The 21,632-nt window shown below is 51.6% G+C and overlaps 2 protein-coding genes across 2 annotated transcripts in view; both read right to left on the reverse strand.

The window, feature by feature from the left end:
* Positions 1-497: 497 nt before the first annotated feature.
* Positions 498-2,638, reverse strand: LOC114905917 (heat shock transcription factor, X-linked-like). Its single transcript, XM_029240248.1, has 2 exons — positions 2,093-2,638; positions 498-1,175 (listed from the first exon to the last, which is right to left on the reverse strand). Exons 1-2 carry the CDS (start codon positions 2,636-2,638, stop codon positions 498-500), a joined length of 1,224 nt encoding a protein of 407 aa, XP_029096081.1.
* A 1,745-nt stretch (positions 2,639-4,383) lies between these two features.
* Positions 4,384-21,632, reverse strand: part of TMEM185A (transmembrane protein 185A) — a 31,612-nt gene continuing 14,363 nt past the window's right edge. The window contains exons 2-7 of the mRNA XM_029240644.1: positions 19,085-19,261; positions 16,711-16,918; positions 11,821-11,904; positions 8,482-8,658; positions 7,521-7,644; positions 4,384-6,008 (exon numbers count right to left, since the gene is read on the reverse strand). Coding sequence (XP_029096477.1) covers positions 5,764-6,008; positions 7,521-7,644; positions 8,482-8,658; positions 11,821-11,904; positions 16,711-16,918; positions 19,085-19,261 — 1,015 coding nt within the window. The 3' untranslated portion in view covers positions 4,384-5,763. The remainder of the gene's footprint in view (positions 6,009-7,520; positions 7,645-8,481; positions 8,659-11,820; positions 11,905-16,710; positions 16,919-19,084; positions 19,262-21,632) is intronic.

A 21,632-nucleotide genomic window follows, 5' to 3' on the forward strand; every position in this document is an offset into this window, starting at 1 on the left:
GTCTCCAGACGCAGGACCCGCAGTGAAAAGCAAACCTCAATCCTGCTGTCCAGACACCAGAGAGCACCCCCAAACTGAACACCCGCAGGCCCCTGCCAGGGACCGTCACCTCCACACCTGTGCGTCTCAGGACAGTAAGGGCTCTTTTCAGGCCTCTGACCAGGGGAGGCCTGAGCTCTTCTCATCTGTCAAATCGAGACCCTGCTGGACACGACGCCCCCGCAACTGTGAAGCCGCGGGTGCCAGGGCCTTCCTCGTGCTTGTCAAGCCCTTGAAGGGTCTTTCTAGTGAGTGGACACAGGGCGTCTGAGGGGCTTCTCCAGGTGTCTGCTAGGTGCCCGCACTGTGCCGGGGGTGGGCTGTCACCTGTCATCGTTTCCTGCTGAGGGGACTCAACTGCTCAGCCACGCCCAGGACGGAGGCGCCAAACACGTGTTGGGTGGAACATCGCTCTCAAGTCCCCGTGCTCTTTATTGCCCTGCAAGGTTCTGGCCGCGTCACCACCTCCGTGTGTCTGCAGGGTCTGCCTGGTCAGGGTCCTCTGTGGGCCTGCCTGGAGGGGCCGGGTATTCCAGGAAAGAGCGGGAGCCCACGCAGCGATGGTAGAAGTGGCTCAGCGGCCGATGGATCAAGGTCAGGGAGGCGGCAGGCCTGGCGGCCACCTCAGGCATCCAGGGTGCGCAAGAGGCAAAAGCGCGGCCCCCGGGAGCTGCGCGGGGGGGCAGGCTGAGGACTTGGGGGGGCGCGGCGGCCAGGCCCGGCACGGGCCAGGGAGGACTCATCTGGGCGGGAGGCCAGGCGCAGCAGAGCCAGGGGACCTCGGCTGGCTGGGCCACCTCTGCCAGGACAGGGACTAGAGGGACCAGAAGCTGCGCGCTGGGATGCGGCGCGGGGGGCTCGGCTGCTGTCCGAGGAGGGGCCCGAGCGACAGAGTCAGTCCTGGCCAGGGCGGAGGCATGGTCGAGTTGCGGGTAGCTCGGGGTCCCCTGGATGTGCTCAGGATACGGTGGGAGGCCGTGCTGCGGCTCCGCGGCGCTGGGCGCCGGGAGGTGCCCCGGGGCTGCCGGCTCGCCGTCCACCTGCCCGGATGCTGGTTTAGTGCACACTCTTGGCTTCATCCTCACCAGGAGGTGCGGGCAGTCTCTCTGAAACAGGGGACTGTGGTAGAAGTGTAACTGAGGTCGCAGTTGAGAGAGGAAAGGAAACCCCGAGTCACAAAAGAGCTGCTCGCAAGCAGCAGCCGCCTGGCTGGGCCCCTGGGCGCCCTCCCCCAGCCGACCCAAGGCCTCTTTGCAGAAAGCGGGACCCGGTCCCAGCAGGACGCTGGGCCCCAGCGTTTACACCCCCGAGACTCGCTCACTCACCATCACCTTTCGCCCTTGGAAGAGGACTGAACGTGGCCCCTTAGTATGGGTACAAGGCCCACGAAAGGGGACTTGGCGTTTGCAGGTACGAGACTGCAGCAAGGTTCGGTAGCTTTCTAAGGAAGTGTCCGAATCGCCCCCTGGCCAGCGCCTCCAGGGGCCAGACCGGGGACGCTGACTGCTCCCCAGGAAGGGACCTGCGCCCCCACTCAGGTGATGCTCTGGAGCTATGGGAGTCAAGGGGGCACACAGACCTCCCCCCTCCCCCCGGCGGGCCACTGTCCCCGAGCAGGAGGACGGGAAGGGCCAGCAGTGTCCTCTTGTCCCCCGGTGTGACTGCGTGTCAGGCACGAGCGGCACTGCCCACGTGTCAGGAGGACAGGATGACGCCTTGCCCGCGTGTGCTGTGAAATGATCACCACAGGGGGTCCAGTTCACACGCATCGCCTCACACAGACACACCAAAGGGAAAAGGAGGAGGGAGAGAAGTGACGTCCCTGTGCTGAGAACGCTTCGGGTCCCCCCATAACAACGTCCCGACACAGCGCACGGCACTGCCAGCTCCGGCCGTCACGCCGGTCCCCAAGTACCACCTTTAAAGGAAGCTCTCCCGACACGCCTGCCGCCGTCCCAGGCGGCCCGGGGGTTGGCACCCGCCCCCCACCCCCGGGCCCAGCGGCTCAGCCCCTGGAGAGGGCTCCTCCCCCGCCGTCCCCCGCCCTCCTTACCTCGCTCAGGACGTGGGCGGGCCGCTCCTTCGTGGACAGGTTGGTCACGCAGCGGGACGTGTGCATGTCCTGGTGCACTTTGCTGAATCCGTAGCGGTTAAGCTGGCGGATGAAGCTCTTCATACATTCTGTCTTGAACACCTTGTCTACGCCGTCCCTGTCCAAAACCTCCTTTTGAAACAGCGGCCTGTTGATGCCTATGCAAGTCCCGTCCTCATTCCACCAAATGGACGCAAAGCGACTGCTGTGGACGATCGTCCACAGCTTCCTGGGAAAGGGGTGGAAGAGCAGGCTGCCTTCCCACACGGCCTCGCAGGCGGGGCGAGGCCTTTTCAACAAAGGCTCTTCCGTCAAATCCTGGAAAGCGGCTTCTCCAGGCAGCAGCCTGAGGTCGGGTTGTCCCGCGGGCACGGGCTGGTCCAGGGCGAGGGACTGGGGGGTGCAGCTCCCTGAGCCGAGGGCCGGAGCCGCTGTGTCGGGAGGAAGAGGCGCCTCGCCGAAGCCGGGCGCCCTGTCCGCGGCGGGGCCCTTCTCGTCCGCAGCCATGCGGAGCGCGGCGTGTCCCTCCGCCACGTAAACGGGACAGTGCAGCGTGGCCGGCAGCACCCTGGGCTCACACTCCCGCTCAGCCCCTCACAGAAGTGCTCCGGTTGCTCGGGGGTGACATCACAGCCCAGCCAGCAAGTGACATCATAAAGGGCAGGCCCGTCAGCATGTCAGCCTCCTGCTTCACGCCCGTCATCGCAGGGGGCACGAAGACACTCGTGCACGGGTGCAGAGCCACAGGCCGAGCGCTCGTGCAAACCGGGCACGGCCTTCTGGTCCCAGAGCCCCCGGGCCAGGCAGACGTGCACGGACCCACGTGTGACCCACGAGGTCAGAAGTCCTCCTGTGTGTCCACTGGCCTTCCGGGCCGTGCACAGCACCCATGATTTCAAGCACGAGCAACGTCCGGGACGGGGCCCACGGTCAAGGGTGCAGGCACCCTGCCGTTTCGGCACCGTCACAGGCCTTGCAGCTGGTCCTCCACAGAGACCCTCTCCAGGCCCTGCCGTCGGTCCACAGGAGGTGCAGGGCAGGGGCTGCAGCGGTGATGGGTGAGCTCCTGGGCACAGAGGAGGTCAGGCCGCTGTCCCCTGCGGCTCCTCAGCCTGCACGTGTCCACCCCAGGCTGGTCCCACTCTGCACACCTAGTCTCCCATCACCCGGGACGGGGCGGTCGCCCTGAGCCTTCACCCACGGTGCGGCTCACTTTCCGCCGACCGCTGTCCACGGGACCCCCGTCTGGGTTTGCCCAGGCCGTGAGTGCTGCCATCCTGCTCTGGGACCTGCTGCTCGGACATCAGACAGGCGGCCATGCACAACCGCCCGTCTGGCACGTTCTCCCCACGTGCGCGGCCACCTCCACTGATGCCCCCCACCCTACTCTGGTCACGGGCTCGAGGATCTTCCTGAGATTTTCACGACCAAGAAACGCCTCCAAACCCAATACGTCACCTTCCCACGGCCCAGGCGCCCAGCCCAGTGGGTGAGAGCGAGGGCTCGGCCAGAAGATGCCAAGGCCGGCACCACAGACCTGCTGATCCCCAGCTGCCTGGCTCACGCCCTCAGAGCCTCTGCTTCCCCACGAGGATACTCGTAGGAGCACGTGCTTCATGGGGTCCTGAGGAATCGGGGACATACAGCAGGAGGCAAGGTACCTGCCACTTAACTCACAGCTACCGTGGTTACGGAGAAGCGTGCTGTCTCACAGCGAGTTTGAATCTAAGGAGCTTAAGCAATGGTCCATCGGTGGCCCTTGGCTACCTGCAGGAAACCTTCCATCACCAGCAAAAGTTGGCCTTCCTTGTCGATTCTTGCAAACCGTGGGCTGAAACACCACCTGAGTTAACTGTCTCTAGGGACAGCTAGGGTGAGCTACCCAGAAATCACAGTGCATTTGGCATAGATGTAAGTGGTACTCGGTGCCCACGTGACTGGGCAATGCCTCAGGACCACTGAAAAGCCGAGTTCCACTTTAGAATGTCTGGGAACTTGCAAACACTCTCGGGCACCTCCTCAGCTGTCAGCATTGTGGCCGTGTGCTCCCCCGCCAACAGCCGAATCCCTGGGCCTCCCGCTTTCCTCTCTGTAGTGCATATTCTGGCTGTCCCTGGAGACTCCTGAGAGATGCTCACCCACCCCTGCTCCCCTCGGCTGCTGGTGGCGGCTCAAGGTTCCCTTTTGTGCTCGCTGACAGGACTTCCAGCATCCTGGACCATATCCAAATTAAGACCCGCACAGTGCACATGGAAAATGATGAACCAGTTTATTGAACAGCTAAAGGGGAAGAGAAGAGTGGATTGGGCTACATTTGCTATACACCAAGCAGGAAAGTTGGCACCATCCCAAGTGTCCCCCTTCAGATAGCACAGGCTTCCTACAGGCTGGCGCCAGGGCGGAGCGGTGGGCGTGGTAGATGCCAGCGGAGCCCGGTTTAGACAAGGTATCAGCTGCCCCCTCTCCCCCTCTCCCCTGCTCCCAGGTGACAATGCCGGGGCTCCTTTTACCTTCTTTTACTCACGGCCTGCTTGTTCCCATCGCATCTGCTTTCTTCCCTCTGACTTGTGGCTGTACCCCCAGCTCCTGGAGTCGTGGTCCTCCTAGCTAAAAGCATGGGCCCAGCTTGGGGGCAGACACAAAGCCCCAGACCTCAACGCACACACTCTGATGGCCACGTTTAGTCTCGGCACCCTTCTCCAGTGCTCCAGCTTCCAGTCGTGCTTTATGGCTTTCTGCAAGTCAGTATTCCCAGCATGTTAGAAAAAAGCAGTTTCCTGCTTATTGTGACCGTTCTGGCAGTAGCAGCTACTATGTTCGTGGAGAAATTGAAGGGGAAATGGCAATGTCCCATGAAGGGGTGGCACCCCGATGGGCAGGACAGGGGTGCCACTGGCCTCTACTTCTGCAACAGAACACGTATGTCTTCAGTACAAGCTTGTAAAAAAATACTTTGACAGAATATACTGTACAGAACTAGGATTGAACACGGTATATTACAACGCTAAAATATTTGTATAAATACTATACAGGCGCGGAGTCACTCCATTAGAAAGGGCTCACCAATGGGGCCAGTAAAAACCCAGAGAGAAACGACGTCCACGGCAGGAGCATGGCCGGCTGAGGCAGCATGGGTGCACACGGGGCCCGAGGCCTATTCACAGCCCCCTAACTATGCCACAACGGGGGCATCTGAGCTACGCGGCCAGGCCGGCCTGGTTCAAAAATAATCTTTCAATAACACTTTTGATGGGAATTTTCACACTTTGAAAACCAGCTGTGTAGCCATTCCTGCTCAGCCCTAATCAGCCACCCAGGATGGCTCCAAGCCAGCTCCACAGGCACCTTCCCGGGGGAAATCACTTCTTCCCTCTCCACAGGCTCCCTCCATCAGATCCACAGCCGCTGACATGCACCCCACACCATGCTGCGTGTTCCAGGCCCCTGTCACCTGCGTGTCCTGTCGTGGTGAGTCACTGGTAGGCATTGAGTGCAAACAAGGCATGAGATGGAAGTCCCCGGAGACCCAGCTCCAGCTCCAGTTCTGGGGGTGGGGGAGGTGAACGGAGAGGCAGAGGAAGGCGGGAGAGTGCGGGCCAGGTCCTCTCACGATCTGCCCTGGAAGGGGCTGTCTAATCTGGCATTTCGATATTTAATTTGGGAGGTGGGAGGACATACTTTCCAGGGCTCTGGGTGATAACCACCCTGGTCTTCTTTCGAAACATAGGAGCGATCTTAGGAGGCTCTGGAACTGGCGTTTCTTCAGTTTCCTCATTACCTTCACGGTGGAGGTCGTAGGAAATGTTTCCATATTCTCTCAAAAATGGGCAGATTTCAAGCAGAAACTGACAGAAATCCTTGCGAATCCCAAACCACCCTGAAAAGGAAGAAATGTACTTTCTCAAACACTAGTCTCCATTGAATTTCAGGTTACTTTTCTTTCATGAATGAGAACTTTTCCTTGCACACTGTACTGCTTTATCCTGATGTCTTGGGAATGAAGCCTGAGCAAGGCCTCAGTACCAACTAAGGGTAAGAAGGAAGCCCTGCAGCTCTGCAGCTCTGCAGGTGGCAGTCCTGGACTGGCAGCTACCAGATGTCTCCCTGGGGCCTGTTAGGGATGTGATCTTGGGCCCCAGCCCACACCTCCTGAACCAGAAACTGTGGCGGGGTGGCGGGGGGCAGTCCTGGGATTCTGATGGGTCCTCCAGTATGCGAACTACTGCTCTCACGAGCCTCAAGTATCTGCGGTGTCTGGACTATGTCAACATCCTCCAGTCTTCCCGGCCCAGAAGAAACACATGTGTGACAAAGAATGTCACCCAAGAAAAGGATCTCCATCACCCTCTGGAGTCCAGGAAGATGGCAGGCATGTGTTGGTCCAGGCCTCAAAGCTCCTCCTCCAAGGCCCGTTCTTCTGGTCTGGGTACCACTAAACCGTCAGCTCAGCGCTGGCTCTCCTGGGGCAAAACCCCCAGTGGCATTCGTCTCCAGAAGGGCGTGCTCTGGGGCTACATGCAAAGGAGCTCAAAGTCTAGTGAGGAGGGGGCCCTCATCAAAGAGCACTTCAGAACGGGCTATCACAGCACACAGGTGGAGGGGGAGAGAAGGCGGGCACCACTGACAAGACTCGGAGACCTCAGGAATGACGCTGGCAAGAGCGAGGACAAAACAGACACTGGGTTTGGGTTAGGGTTAGGGTACGGGTTAGGGTACGGGTTAGGGTTAGGTTAGGGTTAGGGCTAGGGTTAGGGTACGGGTTAGGGTTAGGGTACGGGTTAGGGTTAGGTTAGGGTTAGGGTTAGGGTACGGGTTAGGGTTAGGGTTAGGGTATGGGTTAGGGTTAGGGTACGGGTTAGGGTACGGGTTAGGGGTTAGGGTTAGGGTACGGGTTAGGGTACGGGTTAGGGTATGGGTTAGGGTACGGGTTAGGGTTAGGGTACGGGTTAGGGTTAGGGTACGGGTTAGGGTACGGGTTAGGGTACGGGTTAGGGGTTAGGGGTTAGGGGTTAGGGTTAGGGTTTGGCAGATGATGTGGATTTTCATCTCATCCTCAGGAGCCCCCGGGAAAAAGGAATCTTGGTCCTGGTGTTGCAGCGGAGGGGATGGGCTCAGAGAGGCTGCCTGCCGCGCTCAGGCCTCCCTCCGGTCATAGGGCCACGAAAGCAAGGCTGACGGCACGCCCTTCCCCTGGAAGACTCCAGGCCTTCTTCAGTCCTACCTTTCCCAGGGAAACTCCCTGACTGGGGTCCTTAGGCGCGTCTTTTCATAAAGCGGGGCCACATACACACACACACACACACACACACACACACACAGCCACGCATCAGGCACACAGACACACACGCACACACACAGTTCAAGCGCTTCGGAAATGCTGTGTACATACAGTGGTTTCCGCCTTTCTGCCCGAATGTGGTTGCCATGAGAGTGATCAAGGAAAGCCAGAGTGGGACAAATATCGGGACACAAGAGAACGCGTTGTGGCCGTCTAGCTTGTGAACCAGCAGGATCTAAAGAAAGAGAAACAGTTGAGGTTCTGTCGATGGAGCATCTGAAAACAGACCCTCTCTGAAGCCAGACTGCACCGCCCCTCCCTCGTCAGGTCTCGTAAGGGGGACGTTCGCTCCACAGGAGGCAACGGTAACCCTCCATTCTGGGGGAAAGGACAAGAAGAGCTTTCATATGGCTCTTCAGGACTAAGCAAAATCCATCCACCTACAACATTTCCAACATCAGGACTGTTCTGGGAAACTCTTGCTGCTGTTTTGTTGGAGGAGTCAACAGTGCCCACTCTATAATTCTCCACAGGGCTCCAATACAAAAATACCACATCCAACTTTCTCTTTCTAGAAGACGACAAATCGGGGCTTCCCTGGTGGCGCAGTGGTTGAGAATCTGCCTGCTGATGCAGGGGACACGGGTTCGTGCCCCGGTCTGGGAAGATCCCACATGCCGCGGAGCAGCTAGGCCCGTGAACCATGGCCGCTGAGCCTGTGCATCCGGAGCCTGTGCTCCGCAACAGGAGAGGCCGCGATAGTGAGAGGCCCGTGCACCGCAATGAAGAGTGGTCCCCGCTTGCCGCAACTAGAGAAAGCCCTCGCACAGAAATGAAGACCCAACACAGCCCAAAATAAATAAATTAATTAAAAAAAAAAAAGAAGACGACAAATCAATACATTCAGATGCGTGGTGGCTAGAAAGGTACACTTCTCACTGCCAGCCCCCAGGCCCCCAAAGAAAGGCCGCTCTGACTGTCCTGTGGTCCTCTGTTGGCAGGCTCGCCCGGGGAGCTGCTGTGCTGGGGAAGCGCAGGCTGCTGGGCCTCAAGAGTTCTGCCGAAAGCTTACCTCAAAAGTAAGGAGCGGCACGACAATGGTCATCCAGCTCAGCGCCATGGTGATGTGTGTCCTCCGTTGCTCCGCGATCACATCCATGGAGCGCAGGAACAGCACGGACCACACGATGTAGTAGAGGACCACCAGGCACAGAAAAGACATGAGAATCCACAGGGGGACACACACGACCTGAAGGGAGGAGGAGAGGAGAAAGGTCTTTAGGGTAGGCAGAGCCAACTCCTTCCTGGATCTCTGCGCTTCAGACGGTGCCAGGCCTGGATGGGGCCAGCGTGGGAAGAGGACCCGCTGCTCACTGTTGGGGTTGCCGTTGCCCCGGCAGCCCTCAGGGTGACGGGACTCGCGGCCACTGCCCTGAGGCGTGAGCTCGCTCAGCGGGCCCCGGGCTCTGCCCGCCTCCCCTCCACCCACGCCCTGGCTCACCCGGACATCCCCTCTTCCCAGTCATTTCCCATCCTGCCAGAGGCACTGTGGCCAAAGGCTCCTTGGCAACCCGGGCTGCGCAGGGGGCCCAGGCCCTCCATGAACTTGCAAGTCGAGGCTGGGAGGCTTCCGCCACTCGGTCTCCGCTGCCTCACCCAGGTGGGTTCTGTGTCAGTTGCTGTCATACCAGAAAGAGCTTGTTTCACCCTCACACACAAGCCCACACGATGAGTCCTGGGGGCCTCAGCAGGCTCCTCCCGTGTGACCTTTTCTCCCTTCTGCATGGCCCCCTTGGGTACATCTGTTGTCCCTTTGTTTTCTCTTACAAAACAGTAAAATTGACTGTTATCCTTTGGTGTCCGGTTCTATGACTTTTCACGCACACACGTATAGATCTGTGGAGCCTCGGGCAGGACACAGGACAGCTCCTTCACCCTGCCAGACTCCCTCGTGCTCTCCCATCACTGTGTCACCCCCTCGCCCCACCCATAACCCCCGGCAGCTGCTGCTCTGTCCTCTATCACGACACTTTTGTCTCTTCAAGAACGTGATGGAGATGGACTCATACAGCATGTAACCTTCTGAGGCTCCCTTCTCCCAATCAGCAGAACATCTCTGAGGTGCCTGCAGGTTGTTGCGTGTATCTACACGTCACTCCTTTTCATTGCCGAGCGCTGCTCCACTGGGTGGATGCACCCCAGCCTGCTATCCAGTCACCCTGGGAAGGAGATGTTGGTGCTTTCCCGCTTTTGGCAATTGCAAATAAGGCTGCTATAAACATCTGTGCCCAGGTTTCTGTGTGGCTGTACGTTTACATTTCCCCAGGGGAAACACCCAGGATTGGCACTGCTAGGTCACGTGGTAACTCCATGTTTAATTTATAAGAAATTGCCGAGCCGTTTTCCAGAGCATCCACCCAGTTTGGCATTTTTACCAGCGACGGGCGAGGGTCCGGGTCCCTCGGGCCTGCCCCAGCACTTGGTATTGTGGTTCTTATCTTTGCCATTTTGATGAGTGTGCTGTGGTACCTCATCCTGGTTTTTATTTGCTTTTCCCGAATGGGTAATGATGTCCTTTTCATGTGCTTATTCGCCATATGTCTATCTTCTTTGTGAATAGTCGGTTCGAGTCTTTTGTCAATTTTAAAATTAGGTTGTTGAGCTTTTAGAGTTTTGAGAGTTCTTGATGCTTTGGATACATGTCCTTGGTTAGACATCTGCTTTGCAAATATTTTCTCCTGGTCTGTGACCTGTCTTTTCATTAATTTCATTTTAATTTTGAGCTTCTTTTATAGACCATGTTGTTGGTGCCACTTCCGGGAACTCTTCACCTAACTCCAGATCCCTAAGATTTTTCTCCTATGTTTTCTTCTAACAGTTCTTTAGTTTTTACCTTTCGTTTTTAGACCCAGGACTTGAGTTGGTATATGAGTTTTAATCCTTCTGAGGAGCTCAGAGCTCCTGACTGGATGTTTGCTGTGCACAGCTTCCCCTTACGTCCCTCCTCCTAAAGCACGTCTGGGAACAGACTCACTTAGAGGCCTGGCCCTCGTGGGTGGAATGTTAGCGACCAGCCTCACTTGGTTTCTCTTGAACACTGTGGGAAACCTGCAATCTGGCTGCTTCATCTGCTGGGACTTGCACAGGACTGGGGCTGGAAAAATTCCTCTGTTCATCTTTAGAAAACATGCACAATTCCTAATCTTTTTTTTTTTTTCTGATTTCACCTTACACTAAAATTTTGGTCTTACCCAGATTTGTTTCCTCCATGGCACAACAGAAAGCTCTGAACCCAATTATTGTTCTCTAGACACAGCACCCTGAAGATGTAAGATGGGTGCCTGAACAGTATTTTTTATTATGAATGTTTTATCAAAGATTTTAGGCAGAAGGGATGGATCTTGTCTTTATTCACTAGAGAGGTAACTTATGTTCCCATGTTTTCTTCCTTGTCGCCAAATGAATATTTTCTTTTTTTTAACTATATTTTTTACCTTTGTTCTTTTTGTTTTTTTTAAAGGTGAACCATGTTAATCACAGACAATGTCTTATGTACAAAAGTACACATCAAGCAGGGTGGGGCCGGGGAGAAGACCCCAAACCCTGGCAAGACCTCGCCTCCCAGAGGCAAGATAATTCTTCTACCTTTTGTCTCATCTTCTTTCTATGCGTTACTAGTTGAAACCGCACTGTTTTCTCTAATTTGCAGCTTGCCATATATCTCTCTCTCTCCATCCATTCTTCTGTCTATCTATGCACGATCAGTTTTAACCGAACACCCATTAACGGAAGCAAGAGGTCACTCGCGTGACTCAGACTTCACCCCTGGCAGGAGTGTAAACTGGCACAGCTCTTTTGAAAAGGGAGTTGGCAGTGCAGTTTGTATTTCAAAACCTCAAAAAGTTCCCACCCTCTGGCCCAGTAATACTGTTTCTGTAGTCCTTGCTAGGAAAGCAATGAAAAAAAGAAAAACAGGCAAAGATTTTTATGCACAAAATTACATGCTGCAGCGTGATTTATGATTGTAAAACACCGGCAACAACCTCAATACTCGGAAATGAGGGGACAGTCTCATAAATGTATTTGAAGAATATTTTGCATCAATTAAACTTGAAAAGTCATGCTTATAAGAACCTTTTATTGACATGTAAAAATGCTTATAATACAACATTAGAACAACAAAGCAGGATACCAAATTATACATGCAGTATGATCTCAATTATCTTTATGAAACAATAAACCCCGAAACAAGGAAACAAAAAACACTAACCATGTTATCTCCCAGTGGATTATGGGTGATTATTATCCTATTACCTTCGCTTGCCTGTCTTTTCCGACATTTCTACAATAAACACGAATAACTTTTATAATAAAAAGAAAAGTTTATTTAAGGATTTAAAAAGTTACATACAAGCCACGGCCAGTGGATGATCTTGTCCAGTCTTAAGGCAATGAATATGAACTGGAGAATGTTGACAGAACACAGGATTTCTAACTAAAAATGAAGAGAAGAATCAGTTAAACAAAATAACGGTTGCATTCAATACCACAATTGTTTGGTTAACACACTAAAAGGCAATGCAAATTATAATGCAGCAAAAGTTTTATTATGTCAAGTTGCAACCTCCTGATTCTCAGCACCGGAGGAGCAAAGCAGTGCTGTGTCAAGGAGAAACCTGGCCCTGGCCTTGTGCCTCGTCCTCTGCTCAGTGGCTGCTCGGCCCTTTATGCTCATCCAGGCAATGGCCTGTCTCCAGGCTCGCCATCTGCAGAGACGCAATCTCTGGTGGTCTCCCCCAGCTTCCTTTCTGCGCCTACCCACAAACATCTCTGTCCTTAATCATCCCTGTACTGCTTTCTTCTTGTACCTGGAACTCAGCCTGCATCCCACCCCTTCCTTTCTGGCTCCTCGAGGACCCTGTCACATCAAGACATCAATTATGGATTCTTTATTGCATCTTTAACCCCACCACTCCACGATCCTTCCCAGAAGCACAGAAACATGTTCAACTCATTCCCATTCAACACAAAATAACCCCAAACCATCAAGCTCTGTGAGACACCATGGACACTCGAGTCCCTACGGCCACCCCTGCCACTCCAAGCTCCACCCACTGTGGCCCGGCCTCCACCCTCAGGACCACCGGGAAACTGCTTTCATCAAGGTCACCTGATCAGCTCTGCAGCGTCGGACCACTTCTGCAGCGTGGGAGATTGCCCACCACTCCTCCCTCCTCCGAGGATCCCAGCGTGCAGTCTCGCCATCCTCCTGGTCTCTGACACTTCCCTTTCATGTGCCTTTTCCTCTCCTTAAATGGTGATGCCCCCCAAAGCCTTAAACTCAGCCTCTCTCCCCACTGTAGAGACTCAGACACAAACACATGTGCTTTCACTCCCTCACCCTGCCCTGGGGTGGGGAGCAGAGCCAGCCTCCACATCCCTGGCCCGCGCGACCTCCTACTGCTCGCTTCTCCAACCTGTCTCCACCTTGGCCTTCCTGCTGTGGCCCAGAGCCGACCTCCCTGAGGCACTTCAGAGGAAGCCCTTCTCCCCCCTGAGTTCATTACCCCACCTCCCGCACCTTGCTGCCTTCACCCTGTCTCACCGGGAGCTACCGCTGCGGCCTGATTCCCCAAATCAGGACACAGGAGGGCAGCCCGCATTCTGTTTCCCACACCCTCGGGCTCAGGCACTTGGCCCTGTCCTCCACTGTGCAGACTTCTCTAGCATCCCTAGCCCGGCCCCCATCCCGACTACTCCTGCTTCCTCGGGCCCTCGTGCTCCCGAATGCCCCGCAGGCGGCCCTCCTTCTGGCTGCAGTGCTCACTGCTCTTCAAGGGCTCATCACTGCCCACAGGATGAAAGTCACAGGACGCCACGTGACCTGGCCCAGAGCTGCCCCAAAGTTCCCAGTTCCCAGGGCATTTAGCGACTCAGCAATTCTTTCTGAGGCCTCTGGGCCAAAAGAAACACCTAACAGTTCCACTGATTTAAGTCATTAGATCTAAACTGAGTACTTATCCTAAGTAGCCATCTAAAAAAAAATCACCTCGCGTTACTTGAAAGAAGAATATTATGTGTGTCCCATTCTTAACTAACGACAAGTAATTCCTGGTGGGACGTGTGTGCCTGTTGGCACTGCACCACTCCTCAAGACACTGCCACCCTCATCACCTGCTCTCCGTATGGATTTTTGCACAGTATTGCCTTCTCATCCCAGCGACTGCCAACAACTTAGACTCTTCCATGACACTATCGAAATGAATGTAGTGTGACCTAATAGTAAAGCCGTAAACTACATGGAGCTAGTAGCTCGTAGGGTGTCCCTACAGATGTCAGGGATCACTGCTTTTCCCTCAGAAATGTCTGGTATCCCATGGTGCCCCTGTGAGCTCATTATAGTGTCCTGGGAAGCTCAGCAATGCCTTGAGGACCGAGGACTGGCCCTTACTCAGCCCAATCCCTCTATGCAGACCCCCTCCTCCCCGGCTCCCTCCTTTATACTTCATGCTCCAGGCATTTTTTTTCTTTTTACTGTGGAAAAATACACATAATGTAAAACTTACCCTCTTTGTCTTGACCGTCTTTCAGGGTACAGTTTAATGGTGTTAAGTACGTTCATTCATATTACCACCATATGACTGTGGCTGTGACACCATCACCATGTTCCACCTCTAGGACTCTCTGCATCTTACAAAAGTGTGCTCCAGTCATATCTGAGTCACTGGTCCACTCAATATGACAGACTTTCTTCTGCATCTATGGCTTCTTATGTGTTATTTCCTCTGCCTGAAAAATACCATCCCCTTCCTACCTGCACAGGGCACCCTGGCTCACCCGGACTCCTCCTTCAGGGCTCTGGGGGAACCTAGCCCCAGTCACCCCCTAGCCAACGTAGGTACTCCTCCTGGGACACAAGAACCAGGAGGGAGCTCAACTCTTGGCATGTGCTTTCTTCTCGTAGGTAGATTGCCAAGTGTGACCACACTGCATTAGGAAAATACGGTTTCGTGCCCAGTATAGTCCTAGTCCTTGTATATGCTTTTACTTTCTAAGAAACAAAGTTCCAAATTTTCAGTTTTCTTAAACCTCCTCCTCAGCCCTCATCCGACAGTATTTATAGAACTTTCTGAGTGCTTTTCAACCTGGGTAATGCTGCTCACCTGCGGAAGAGCTAGGAAATGTGCAGGGGCCCTAATGGCTGTCACAATGACTTGAGGGAGCACCTCCGCTAGTGTTTAGTGGGCAGAGGTCAGGGATAAGTGTCCTGAAATGCAGGGCACAGTCCTGTTCAACAAAACATTTCCTATCCAAAACGCCAAGAGCATACCCAGCCCCACTGAGAAACACGGCCCCAAATAGGTAAAATCGAGAAGCTTTGATCTCAGTGATTTTGTTTAATGTAAGCTTTTATAAATGATTTTTAAAGCTTGGTTTTACTTCATTTTGCTCAGATAATAGAGAAAAATGCAAAGCAACAGAGGCACAAAGTAGACAGGTAAGTGTGACTGGGTGGAAATGGTGCCTCGAACTAATACAGGGAATACAGATTCAGGGGAAGTTGGATGAGTCTGGAGCTCGTGTAGAAATCGGAGTTTACAAATGCAAATTTAGGAAGTGAGAGCACATGTGAACAAGATCATTCAGAGGAAGTGCACGCAGCGAGGACAGAAAACGCCCAGGACTAGAATCCTATGGAACAGCAACGTGCAAGGAGCGGACGGAGGAAGAATACTTCAGAGAAGGAGCTGAACGCAGGCAGAGGTGGCCAGACTGGTCGAGGGACCAGGGGTGTCAGGAGCTACAGCGCGGCCAGCGGCCAGACAAGATGGGGGCTCAAGAGGCCCCCGGATGAGGCCACAGGCCACGGGGAGCACGTGCCGGAGCAGGGAATGCGGGGTCCCTGCCGCACTGCTTCCCAGAGCCTTTCTGTGAGGAAGGAAGACGCACGAGAGGCAAACAGAGGCCTGAGGGGGTATTGCTGCTGTTTTCCGTTTTCCCTTTCAGGTGAGAGAGCGAGGTCGCCGGAGAGTGGACCAGTTCAAGAGCAAATTCTTGGAGGACCCGACGGGGCAGAGGGTCTGAAGCAGGAGGGCAAGCGCAGGGAGGTTGAGAGCAGGCCCCCAGGGCTCCCCTCCCTCCATGGCCGCCCGGACCAGGGCTGAGGGGTCGCTCTCCCCGTGCCAGGCACAGCCGCTCCTGTCGCTCGGGTCCCTGTTCCCAGTGGTGCCCCGGGGCCTGGCTCCATCACTCTCCCACTGTGGGTACCTCCCTCGCCAGGTTCACGTACCCTGAGCTGCCACCCACCAGCTCCCACTCTCCCTTCTGACCAACTGTGGTCTTCTTCCTCCGCTCTCGACCCGCGCAGCTCAACATGGCATCCACAGTGTCCAGTTTCCCCCCTCGAGCCATTCTGGACCCGGCTGTGGGCCCTCAGCTTCTGGGCAGTTCGGCGCACGGGCTTTGGAGTCGGGCTGCCTGCAATGGAATCCTGGCCCTGCCCCTGGATAAGCGGCCAGGAACAAATTCCCTACCCTTTCTGGAAACCAGGGGTGGCAAGTGCAGCCACGTCACGGGGTTGCTGCAGATCTTCAATGAGATCCTACTGCATGGAAGCGTCCAGCCCCGGGCCTGGTACGCAGCAAGTGGCCAATACATGTTATCTGCTAACCAGGGAGCAGACAAAGTGCTGGTCATGGGGTCTGGGGTGCTGTGCTGGTTAGTTTTACACGTCAGCTTGGCTGGGCTGTAGTACCCGGTCATTTAACCAAACTATGATCTAGGTATTGCTGTAAGGGTACTGACTTTAAGAAAAGGAGATTTTCCTCCATGACGTGGGTAGGTCTCCTCCAATCAGTTAAAAGGCCTGAAGAGCAAAAACTGAGGTTTCCTGGAGAGGGAGATATCCTGCTGAGTCTCCAGCCCGCCAGCCTGCGCCATCAATTTCAGACTTGCCAGCTACTTCAAATAAACCTCCCCATGTGTATATCTATCTGCACATCTACATCTATATCTACATCTACATCTATCCTACTGGTTCTGTTTCTCAAGAGAAGCTGGCTGATCCAGGTGGGCAGGGAAAGACGTGAAGCTGGAAGAAGCCTGATGGCCTCAGTGAAAAACCAGCGTTCTAAGTCAAGAAAGAGAAACATGATTATTTCCATCATCTTTCGTTTCCTTATGTACCATAATCTAGCGTTAGTGATCAACCTCTTCCTAACCAAGGACAAGAAGTCTCCATTACAATAACTGACCAAACGATTTTGCATTTTAAAACCTTCTTAAATATACGAAAGCTCACCTCCAGTGACCTGTCATGTCGAAAGCCCCAAACACAAGCTGCCACAGACACTGGGGAAACGAAGAAGAGCGGCATGAAGACCAGGAGCCAGAAGTGGCTGCCTCGCTCGATCCTGTCGCAGACCAGCACTTCGAACAGCAGCAGCAGCAAGTGGATGCCCACCGCGATCAGCATCGCCTTGAACTCCACACACGTCTCCCCTTCTGCTCTGGAAAGGGACAGAAGGAGAAGAAAAACACCCTCAGTTTGGAGTCTCCATAACAAGCAAGCAGCTCAGGGCAAATACCAACTTCCGTGGATACTAAGGACTGTATTTGTAAATTTAACAAAAGGCTAAGGAAAATCAGGTAGAAAGCTAAATCAACATTCCTCCTTAATAGGCAATCTTTCAAACATCAAAGAACCACTACAGGACAAGAAATGAACATTTACAACCAAACCAGACTTAGACTTTGAACGGAATAAAGATATTCTCAGAAGCAACAGCCACAGTTATTATTTCCTCACGGTGCACATAAACACTCTGGTTCATAACTTTAAGTTCAACGACTTCCAAGATTATTTAAGCTGATTGCTTCCACTGCTAAAAACTGAAATGTCCCTTAAATCTCACGATCCCTGTCTCTCAATGAATTAAAAACCATGTAAATCACATTTCATGCAATACTATCAAAATAACTCCAGTTTTATGAATAAGTGCGTGCTATATTTCAAGAAAATACAGTAACTGTTGTTGGGTGCTATTTTAAAATGCAAATAAAATTGCGAACGCCTTTTTATTTCCCTTTCTATTCCACTAGGATGAATTGACACCTGCACATGATAAAGAAGAGCCATTAAAACTGTTCTTTAAATCAGTTAAAGCTGCCTAAGGATCATGCTTGGACTTAATAGGTTAACAATTAAAAACATAATAAGGCCACTAATTAGGAAAATGCTTAACAACGCATTTGCAAGGCTGACTGTGCTTCATTCAAAATATAGATGAACATTTGTGATGTGTCATGTTGGTGATGAATACTTGTAAATTTAGGACACAGAGAAAATGAGGTCAGTGGTTATTTCTATAGGACACAACAATGTTCCATTGGACAGTACTGACACTAGAATGACCATGTCTGTACATCCAGGACATTCAACTACGCACATACAATTCCTTTTCTTAAGGGAATCTTGAAAGGAATCTTAAATGTAACCAACAGAGAAAAGCTCAGATAGCTTCTAAATAACTAGTGGAACTTAAAATGTTTAGCTATGTAACTTTTCATTCTTTGAGTAGCAAACATTAGATATCTGAAAATACCTCATAAAAAATAAAAGATTTATGGCCACACAGGTAATCTTAAAAAAGAAAAACCTAAGAACTTAAAAAATCTAAGCTACACATGAATGTCCCCCATCTGCCAGGGCTCTTTGTGTAGCTGTTTTCAAGTTCTTAGATACGTATGTGGTAACATATTTTACTCGATCTAAATCTCGTTTTTAAAGTTCATAACAAAGATTTAAACAAGTTGAGATGGTCCCCACTTCTACACTTTTCTCACATGAGCAGCTGCACTGCCCCCTCTTCTCTCCCCACCTGCCTACCCGGCATTTCTTCACTCCTCATCTTCCTGGTGATGGTTTAGAACAGCCCCTCACTCTCAAGTCCCCCTTTTTCCTTTCCAAAGTTCCAAACTTTGTGAGGGAGAGCAGAGACTCTTGTGGGCCCCAGCAGCACCAGGTTGCACACTGGAGTGAGCTCACGACAGGAACTTGGACCAGAAGAACACCGTCCAAGAAGAAAGGCGTGAGGGGAGGTGGGGGTGAAGGTAAAGGGTACGCTCTGCCCGGCCCCCAAGGTTCTGCTCTCCTTCACGGCATCTGGGTCTCACCTTTTCCTGTCTTAGGACCTAACTGTTTCCTGGCCAAGCTGCCTCCTCCACACTAACAGTCCTAAAACCCCAGGACTAGGAGATTGGGACAAGGGGAGACCCAGTTCCAGGACTGAGTGGAGAAGGATATATCCCTGATGGCCAAAGCTAGACCTGTGGTTTGTAGAACTGCTCCTACAAACATGATGGTTTTATACGTCCTTGTCTAGCACGGTATAACAGTTCTATACTTTGCCTGCATGTTAGATTACTTAAGCTTTTGTAGGCTGGCTAGGAACTTAAGCACCTAAAATAAGAGTGCATTTGTTAAAAAGTGGATAGCAAACACTTAATTTTTAAAAACTTAGAACAGAACTCAGCTTGCCTATATTATAGTTCTTATAAAACCTCAGAGAGGTAGAAAAGAAAATAGTCCTGACTTTTGATAAAGTGAAAAACAAGATACTGCCCACCCCCCCGGCTCAGAGTAGAGACCAAAAGGTTTTATAAAGCAGTATTACCGATATTGCGGATTTCGTGCCCAGACTCCAGTTCCAACTGAGGCTCCAACAATGACCATTAACTTCCACAGCCATATTGGAGCAAAGACAGCCCAGTAACTCCACTGAATGATGCCATCCAGACGAAGGGCCAGCAACACAGAGAACAGCAGCAGACAGGCATAGATGAGGAATTTACTAGGAGAAAAGCAAAATGATTAAAGAGGATTCGTACTTACAAATATGTGATATTAAAATGAGGAGTAATAACAACATTGCTTTTTAGCACATGAAAAGAGTCACTAATTCAATAATCATATATCAAAAATTCTATGTAGAAGACATACTGTTGTTAGAGGATAAGACAAATATAAAGAAGACTAAAATAAGTTTCCTGCTTCCCAGGGCTTCCTGGTAGGAGGGAGTCCACACAGAAACACATACTTACAACACAGCATGGCATGTGCCATAATGGTTCTATGGGTGGAGTGTGACGGCAGCCCAGAAGAAGAAATACGGATTCTGTCTGGGGGGACTGGGAAGCAGACAGGTGATGACCCTGGAGCTGGTTCTGGAGGATACATGGAAAGCTGCCAGGCAGGAAAGGATAGGAGCTGAGGAAGCACTCCAAGCGGAAGGAACTAGCCATCAAGACATGGAGACTGAAAAAAGTGGACAGGTTCAGGATATGGTCAAGTTCTGTCACTGACTAATTATTTGATTCTATTTTTAAACAGGTAGCCATCTGCCATATTCATATGTAGTAATATTTTAGTATATGTATTATCCTTTTTGTGACTGAATTATACATATAAACATACACTCATATTTCACATAAAAGGGACTTCATGAAGAGGATGTTTTTAAAATATTAATTAGAAATTACATTGTTGAGGACTTCTACTTCCAGCTTTGATACAGTAAGAGGGATGGAGTTTTCCTTCCCACCTTAAACAAGAAACTGGACAAAATATATGAAACAACAGTTTTCAGACAGTGAACAACAGGCAGTGAAGGACCGTGATGGCAGAAAGAAAGAAAACAAAGGAGATAAACTCTATCAATGCCCCAGCTTACTGCCTGGAGGCAATTTCCAGACTGCAGTAAGAAGGCAGTTAAAACCCAACCCCATTGACAATTACATGAAATATAAATGGTCTAAATACCAATTAAAAGACAAAGATTGTCAGGCTGGATTTAAAACAGCAAGATAACTCTATGCTATCTATAAGAAACCTACTTTATCTATCTACAAAGTGACAGATAGATAATAAGGACAGAAAAAGTTATACCAGGCAAACACTAACCAGAAGAAAGAGTGACTTTACTAATATCTGTTTTAGTCTTCTATTGCTGCTATAACAAATTACCACAAACTTAGCAGCTTAAAAGAACGCAAATTTATTATCTCACAGCTGTGTGTGTCAGAAGTCCAGACAGGTTTAGTTGGTTTCTCTGCTCAGAGTCTCATAAATTAAATCAAGATGTCAGTTGACTGGGCTCTTCTCAGGTGACTCTGGGAAGAATCTGTTTCCAAGTTCATTCAGGTTGTTGGCAATCCTGTTTCTTGTGGTTGTAGGGCTAAGATCTTAGTTTCTTTGCTGGCTGTCAGCTGGAGGCTGCCCTTAGGTCCTAGGGTTCTCTCTCTGAGAAGAACATAGGCCTTTACATTCAAAGCCAGCAGCAGCATATCGAATCTTTCTCATGCTTCTGACTTCGTTTGCCATATGGCTCCTGCTTCCAGAGAAAGTGCTATGCTTTTAAGACCTCATGTGATTAGATTGGGTCCACCTGGATAATCCAGGATACTCTTCCTATCTTAAAGTCCACAACTGTGGTAGGCAGAATTCTAAATATGTTCCCCAAGATTCCTGTCCTCAGTTATTCAGTCAAGCACTAATCTACATACTACCATGAAAGGACTCTGCAGATGGAATTAAGGGTGCTAATCAGCCAACTTTAAAATATGGAGATTATCCCAGATTATCCAGTTGTGTCCAGTGTAATCATATGAGCCCTTAAAAGCAGAAGAGGAAGGCATACAAGTAAGTCAGAGAGATGTGGCAGAAGAGGAGAGATAAGGCAGAAGGGGAAGTCAGTGAGATTCCAAAAGTGAGAAGGACTCCACCTGCCTTTGCTGGCTTTGAAGATGGAGGACGGGAGTCATGAGCCAAGGAATGCAAGCCGACTCTAGAAGGTGAGAATAACTCCTAGCTGACAGCCAGCAAGGAAATGGGGTCGTCAGCCCTACAACCACGAGGAACTAAATTCTGACAACAACCCAAATGAGTTTGGAAGCAGATTAATCTCCAGAGCCTCAAGAAAGGTACAGAGCCCTGCTGACACCTTGATTCCAGCCTTGTGAGACTCTAAGCAGAAGATCTAACTGAGCCATGCTGTACCTGTACTTCTGACCTACAGAACTATGAGATAATAAGTTTGTGTAGTTTTAAGACACTAAATCTGTGGTAATTTGTCACGGCTGCAATAAAAACTAATACTGTAACCTTAAAGACATATGCAAAATCCCCTTTACCGTGTAACATAACATATTCATAGGTTCCAGGGC

This window comes from Monodon monoceros, unplaced genomic scaffold, assembly GCF_005190385.1.
Source record: "Monodon monoceros isolate NGI ecotype Baffin Bay Population unplaced genomic scaffold, NGI_Narwhal_1 Super_Scaffold_22, whole genome shotgun sequence".
Lineage (NCBI taxonomy): Eukaryota > Metazoa > Chordata > Mammalia > Artiodactyla > Monodontidae > Monodon > Monodon monoceros.

Bases quoted from the DNA above. Each gene is read 5' to 3' on its own strand.
- LOC114905917 (XM_029240248.1), bottom strand. From the start codon at position 2,638: ATGGCTGCGGACGAGAAGGGCCCCGCCGCGGACAGGGCGCCCGGCTTC. The intron at 1,176-2,092 runs GTAAGGAGGGCG...CTGCGACCTCAG, and splicing joins CCGCCCACGTCCTGAGCGAG to TTACACTTCTACCACAGTCC.